Source organism: Miscanthus floridulus, chromosome 13 (assembly GCF_019320115.1).
Source record: "Miscanthus floridulus cultivar M001 chromosome 13, ASM1932011v1, whole genome shotgun sequence".
Taxonomy (NCBI): Eukaryota; Viridiplantae; Streptophyta; class Magnoliopsida; order Poales; family Poaceae; genus Miscanthus; species Miscanthus floridulus.
The window spans coordinates 1,716,864-1,724,105 of NC_089592.1; the positions used below are offsets into that span (position 1 = coordinate 1,716,864).

At 44.8% G+C, this 7,242-nt stretch overlaps 2 protein-coding genes across 2 annotated transcripts; both read left to right on the forward strand.

The window, feature by feature from the left end:
* The first annotated feature begins 3,393 nt into the window (after positions 1-3,393).
* On the forward strand, positions 3,394-4,129 carry LOC136499209 (ferredoxin-like). Its single transcript, XM_066494907.1, has one exon. It carries the CDS (start codon positions 3,505-3,507, stop codon positions 3,925-3,927), a length of 423 nt encoding a protein of 140 aa, XP_066351004.1. The 5' UTR covers positions 3,394-3,504; the 3' UTR covers positions 3,928-4,129.
* Positions 4,130-4,641: 512 nt separating this feature from the next.
* Positions 4,642-5,401, forward strand: LOC136499208 (ferredoxin-like). Its single transcript, XM_066494906.1, has one exon. It carries the CDS (start codon positions 4,765-4,767, stop codon positions 5,194-5,196), a length of 432 nt encoding a protein of 143 aa, XP_066351003.1. The 5' UTR covers positions 4,642-4,764; the 3' UTR covers positions 5,197-5,401.
* The last annotated feature ends 1,841 nt before the right edge of the window (positions 5,402-7,242 follow it).

The window sequence follows — 7,242 nt, forward strand, 5'->3', positions numbered from 1 at the left end:
CATGCATCTCCGTCCATTATGGATCTGATGTGGATCATCGCGGCTGCTTGAGTGGGATCGGCTAGGCATCCATGATCCTGAAAACGGACAAGCTCATTGATCCAAGACACGTACGTCAATTATTGGACTGATGAAAAAACAGGGCATGCATGTTTTATAATTCACATTCTCTCATTAATTTATTTATTATTACAGGTAAAACCACACTAGACGTGTTGATAGGAGTTTATTATTTATTTGTCACTAAATACAATGCCACATACGGTCGTTTTGATGACGTGGCAATGAATGAATTGCTGTAGCTAGACAAAGCCATATACGCTTTAGCACAACGTGTTTGTGTTCGCGTCATGCGTTGGTCCGAAATTTCAAGCTAATACCCTCATTTGGTTTGCAACAAGAAACGAAACCCATCTGTCATCAAGTTATCATTGGTAAGCTGCCAACAAATTAAACTTATCCGCTGAGACCGAGTCATGTGGCGCAAAATCGGCGAACATCTTTCGTCGTGGGTCAAACCACCAGAATTAAACAAGCTGAATGTTTCCAATACAATTTGCCAATCGCATGTATTATTATTGCATTATATCACTAGTACAGAAACGGGCTTTACTCCCGGTTAGGAAACCCCTTAAGTCCCGGTTTTTCAACCGGAAGCACGAATCCGGAACTAACGGGGCCCTCCTTCTGTCCGGTTTTGGTACCAACCGGGGCTAAAGAGGCCTCCCGGCCTGGCCACGCGGGCCGGCCCTTTAGTCCCGGTTGATATTACCAACCGGGACTAAAGGTTTTTTTTTTGTTTCTATTTTCTTTTGATGATTCATTCGCATTCTACGCTGCTACCGTTTCTTTTGATGATTCGGTTTCTTTTTCTTTTCGATTTTCTTTTGATGATTCGTTTGCATTCTACGATGCTATCGGGACTTTCTATTTTCTTTTTTCTTGTTTCTATTTTCATTTGATGATTCGTTTTGGCTTTCGAATACGCATTCTACGCTGCTAGAATTTTCAAATATGCATTCTACGCCTCTACAATATACGTAACATTCTGTACAAACTAAAGTATCAAGGATGCAGCGGTACGATCCTATAGACCAGATCCGTTTCAAGTAAAGTCGTGCTGCATGGCTATAGAGCTGAGCTTTTAAGTTAGCTTTTACTCTTCTGAGCAAGCGAGGTGGTGCTAATAGGTGGGACTGGCCAGCAATTCTCTCCTATGTGTGGGCTTCAGGTCGAGCCGGCCCATCGAGACAGCAACCGGGACTAAAGCTTGCTAATGTACGGTCCTTTAGCAATGTACATCACGTACTAAAGCTTGCTAATGTACGGTTCTTTAGCAATGAACCGGGACTAAAGCTTGCTAATGTACATCACGTACTATGTGCATCACGTACTAAAGCTTGCTAATGTACGGTCCTTTAGCAATGAACCGGGACTAAAGCTTGCGAAAAAGCTGGAAGAAAGGCTGTAGTACGGCGGAAGCTCCGGTCGTATCAGGTCAGGTCAGGCTCAGGCGACGCAGTTGAGGCCCACGCAGCCCATCCACATGCTCAATCGGTTGAAGACCTTTAGTCCCGGTGGGATACAGCAACCGAGACTAAAGGTCCCTTTCTAGTCCCGGACGGAGCCTTCAGCCGAGAGTAGACTTTTACTCCTGGTTGGAGGGACCAACCGGGAGTAAAAGTTAATCTTTAGTCCCGGTTGGTAGCTCCAACCGGAACTAAAGGTCCCCTGCAGCAAAAGCCTGCCGCAGTAGCCATTGGGCAGAGACCTTTAGTCCTGTTTGGAGCTACCAACCGGGACTAAAGGTTTCTCTAGTCCCGACTGCGAAAAATGCCGGGACTACAGCTAAATTTCAAAGTGGATCAAAGATCGTTTATCTACTAATGTATGAAAGCAATAATCAACAATGTATTGCAGGAGCTAGCTATTTCAAATACCCTGTCGGTGGCATACTTGGAAACAATTTCCCACCAAAGGAGATATATATATATATATATATATATATATATATATATATATATATATATATATATATATATATATATATATATATATATATAGGGAGAGGCTATTCAGTAGCCGGCTACAGAATAAGTTATTCTGTAGCCACCTTCATTTACCATAATTTTATATACTAATTTACCATAATATCAATACATATTTACGATAGTTGGGTTACTATAACATATGAGAATATTTACCATAACGTTATAGTAAACCACTTAGTAAGGAGTTACTGTAAATCTCGTAAATTAACATAGTAATTATCGTAACTCAAAGTGGCTACAGAATAAGTTATTCTGCAGCCAGCTATAGGATAGTAGTTCTATATATATATATATATATATATATATATATATATATAGTAGCCAACTACAAAATAAGTTATTCTATAGGCATCTCCATTTACGATAATTTTATATACTAATTTACGATAATGTCAATACATATTTACGATAGTTGGGTTACTATAACACAGGGGTATTTACCATAACGTTATAGTAAACCACTTAGTAAGGAGTTACTATAATCTCATAAATTAACATAGTAATTATCGTAACTCAAAGTGGCTACAGAATAAGTTATTTTTGTAGTCAGCTACAGGATATATATATATATATATATATATATATATATATATATATATATATATATATATATAAATAAGTTATTCTATAGGCATCTCCATTTACGATAATTTTATATACTAATTTACGATAATGTCAATACATATTTACGATAGTTGGGTTACTATAACACAGGGGTATTTACCATAACGTTATAGTAAACCACTTAGTAAGGAGTTACTATAATCTCATAAATTAACATAGTAATTATCGTAACTCAAAGTTGCTACAGAATAAGTTATTTTTGTAGTCAGCTACAGGATATATATATATATATATATATATATATATATATATATATATATATATATATATATGTGTGTGTGTGTGTGTGTGTGTATGTATGTATGTATGTATGTATGTATGTATGTATGTATATGTATGTATATGATTGCTCAAAATTAAATAAAGCACATGGATAGATGGATGGATGGAGCACCAAGGGCCACCAAAAACACAGGAAGAGGACGCACATACACAGCGACTAGCTTGAAGACTTGGTATATGCGTTTGTAGTGGTATATGTGCTGCATGCATATGGCCTCCACGCGCCCATCCGACAGACACACTCTCAGGTACAGATTGTAGTAGAAAATAGATAGATAGATGGATGGATGGCTGGAAGCGGCGATGAGCAACGTGTGATCCTCGTTGCACCGGCGATCCCTCCGCAGATAGCCCGACCACTCACCGCCCGCCACGTGGCACCCCAACCCCTCCTCGCCCGCCAACGATAAAACGCCGGCAGCCACTCGTACTCTCCATTGTCCCCTAGCTAGCTAGCTGTAGCAGAGCAAACAAAACACTCCATTGTCGCTACCCAGCTTCTGCTGCAGCAGCTACCTTAGCTATAGCAATCACACACTACAGTCCAATGGCCACCGCCCTGAGCAGCAGCCTCCGCGCGCCGGCCTTCTCCCTCGGCCTCGCCGCCGCCCCGGTGGCCACCGTCGTGGCGCTGCCCGCGGCCAAGCCGGCCCGCGGCGGCAGGCTGCGCGCGCAGGCCACCTACAACGTGAAGCTCATCACGCCGGACGGGGAGGTGGAGCTGCAGGTGCCCGACGACGTGTACATCCTGGACCAGGCCGAGGAGGAAGGGATCGACCTGCCCTTCTCCTGCCGCGCGGGGTCCTGCTCCTCCTGCGCCGGCAAGGTCGTCTCCGGCACCGTCGACCAGTCCGACCAGAGCTTCCTCGACGACTCCCAGATCGAAGGCGGGTGGGTGCTCACCTGCGCCGCCTACCCCACCTCCGACGTCGTCATCGAGACGCACAAGGAGGACGACCTCGTCGGCTAAGCAGACCATGCACCACGCTATGCATGCCATCATGAGTTCGATGTATGGGCCAAGCAAGCTAGCTATGATCATGCATCCATGACGACAGCAGCTCTCTGTTATTAATTTATTGGTCTCTACCAATCTTACTGCGGATGCATGATATGATATATGAGTTTCACTGCTCAAGCAAATCAAATAATAATGGTTTTTTTCCTCTTCAGTTTTATTTATGCTACTATATATGTGCATATACACTACATACTTAACTGAACGTACCAAAATTCAGTCTTAATATATGCCTAATCCCCGAACCTCCTACGAGTTAGAATAACACAATAGACCGGAGTTCAATTTCCAGAAATATTGAAGCGCATGATGTCTGTGAGACGCAAGTCTCTCAAGTATATATATGCAACAAGCTGAACTCCCGTTACAACGCAAGGCTATGTTTGCTAGCAATATTTTCACAACCATTCAATGAATGATCATGACTCGTGGCCTCCACACGCACAATAACAGCCAATCATCAGTGGCCATCAATTGGTTTCCACATTTTATCTTCCATGACTACTTTTGCTCTCAGTAAAATTCATGGCCAAAATTGTTGGGGACGTGATGATCAAAATGAGAGGTTGGAGTAGGTCCGTTCTGCTGGAGGCCCCACCAAGAAGATAAGCCTACACGCTGCACTCACGCCATCCCTTCGTTTCCATCTCTCATCTGGCTGGGCCGCTGGGGCAGCAGCTATCTCTCTATCTATCTGCCTCCTCCGACACAACTCCAGCAGCCGCACTCCAGCCTCTCATAGCTTGCTCCTCCTCGGCAGCCCGCACCGGCCGGGCACCACAACATACAATGGCCACCGTCCTGAGCAGCCTCCGTGCGCCGGCCTTCTCCCTCCGCGTCGCGCCGGCGCCAGCGCCCGCCACCGTCGCGCTGCCGGCGACCAAGGCGGCCGTGGTCCGCGGCGCCAGGCTGCGCGCGCAGGCCACCTACAACGTGAAGCTCGTCACGCCGGAGGGGGAGGTGGAGCTGCAGGTGCCCGACGACGTGTACATCCTGGACCAGGCCGAGGAGGAAGGCATCGAGCTGCCCTACTCCTGCCGCGCGGGGTCCTGCTCCTCCTGCGCCGGCAAGGTCGTCGCCGGCAGCGTCGACCAGTCCGACCAGAGCTTCCTCGACGACGACCAGATCGCCGCCGGCTGGGTGCTCACCTGCCACGCCTACCCCACCTCCGACGTCGTCATCGCGACGCACTTGGAGGAGGAGCTCACCGACGGCGCCTAATCATGCTTATCTCTGTTCGTTATTAGCTTCTTGTTGATTACGCGCGTACGTACGTACTGCTTGTTGCTTTGCAATTGCAATTATATTATTCATGTAAGCGTTGAGTTTTCATCCGATCCGTGGAGAGACGCCCTACCATTGTGCCTGTGTGCTTATATTTGCAATGTTGAGTTGTTAATTAATATATGGCCTAATTGTCCAATAATCTTGTTTTGCATGCTTTTTTTTTGTTCATACATAAGCAAGACTAGCTATTGAATGTCTTGAGCTCACCAATATCAAGTTGTCCTCATTCGTTTCTTAATCACCACAGCTCGCCCAAATTTCAGTTGTTGATGAATGATGGGGTTGCTTTAAGCTCTGTGTATGAATGAGAGCTACAGAGCTACGTTATGCGGGAAAGGCAGTCGACAATGACGGTGGTTGGGGGTGGCACAGCCACGGTGGTCACGGTGGCGGAAAACATCCGAAAGGGAAAAGGCGTGCTTGGATCAGTTACTGGTGGGTTACGTTGGTAGAAAAGTGTGGTGAAACTAGAGCAAATTGGAAAGGGGTGCACTTGCTTTGCGGTGTGCTATAGGAGATACATACATAAGGTGAAAATTTTGTCATAATGATTGTTTTTATACGTATTTTTGAGGCGGTGTATTTGTACCCCTAAGCACTATACATAGCTTGGCTCCTAGTGTGTGTGAGAGAAAGAGAGAGAGATGATGTAGGTTCTATTGGAATGTGATCGTTTCGGCTAACCTCGAACTTAATTATGAGGTTAATTAAGCATTAAGTTTTTGGTCCACCCACCCGTCATTTATTTCCAACTAAATAAGATCTGCCGTGATCGGCGGCAATCCTTAGACTTCTAGGGTTCGGCACCCTGGCCCACAACGTGATTATAAATAAGATGAGACGCCACTGGTGGCTCGCCCCCCGTGTGACTATTCACATAACCGATCACTTAGGCGCTGGAGGGTTCAGGAAGGTCCGTTTCCCGTCCAGGCCAGTGCCGGTGGCGAAAAATGGTTGTCTTGGATGGAACATATTCTTTCCTTTAGAACTCAGAAGTGCTACTGAATGGTGTCCCAGGCAAAACAATACATTGCAGAAGAGGAGTAAGACAGGGAGACCCTCTATCACCTTTGCTCTTTGTTTTAGCAGCTAATTTTCTTCAATGCATGGTTAATAAGGCAAAGGACATGGGGATACTAAACCTTCCAATCCCTTTAAGCTCCAAAAGGGGTTTTAGAATTCTGCAGTATGCTAATGATACACTGATCATCCTAGAAGGCAATGCCAATCAACTATTCTTTTCTAAAAGCCCTGTTAAACTCTTTCTCAGCTTCTACTAGATTAAAGATCAATTTTCAAAAATCAATGATGGTCTCAATTAATATTTCTGAGCAAAAACTAGACCATTTAGCCAAAACATTTAGTTGTGACAAGGGATCTTTACCATTGACATACTCGGAGCTGCCTTTGGGTATCAATAAGCCTAAAGTGGAAGGCTTTCTGCCCATGGTGAACAGATGTGAGATAAGGCTTGCAAGTGTCTCAACCTTTCTTTCCCAAACGGGCATATTGAAATTAACAAACTCATTCTTCTCCTCAATGCCAACCTTCTTCATGTGCAGCTTAACCTTGCCACCATCTGTGATCAAGCAAATAGACAAGTATGGAAAGCACTGTCTTTGGAGAGGGTCAGAAGCTAATGACAGGAAACCCCCCAAAATTGCTCGGGAAATGGTCTTTCTTCCTAAAAAAGAGGCAATTTTTCTAAGAGACTGCACAACCCTTCGGTCAACCTGGTACAAGAGAAGCTTTACCCAAATGGAAAACTACCTAGCAATATTATGAAAAGGAGCTTCTGGCGGAGGGAAAACCTGAAAATTTTGAAAGATTTCAAAGGTCTACTGTAGGGGCTTCGACCCTTAAAAAATGATAGTGAATCTAATCATCTCCACAGCAAGGCGACAAACTCGTATCTAGGCCCAAGTGTCTTCTCGAGACCTCGTCCTAGTACTTCGTCACAACACAACTTATTCCTCTCAA

Excerpts from the sequence above, each read along its gene's own strand:
- LOC136499209 (XM_066494907.1), top strand. The coding sequence starts at position 3,505 with ATGGCCACCGCCCTGAGCAGCAGCCTCCGCGCGCCGGCCTTCTCCCTC.
- LOC136499208 (XM_066494906.1), top strand. The coding sequence starts at position 4,765 with ATGGCCACCGTCCTGAGCAGCCTCCGTGCGCCGGCCTTCTCCCTCCGC.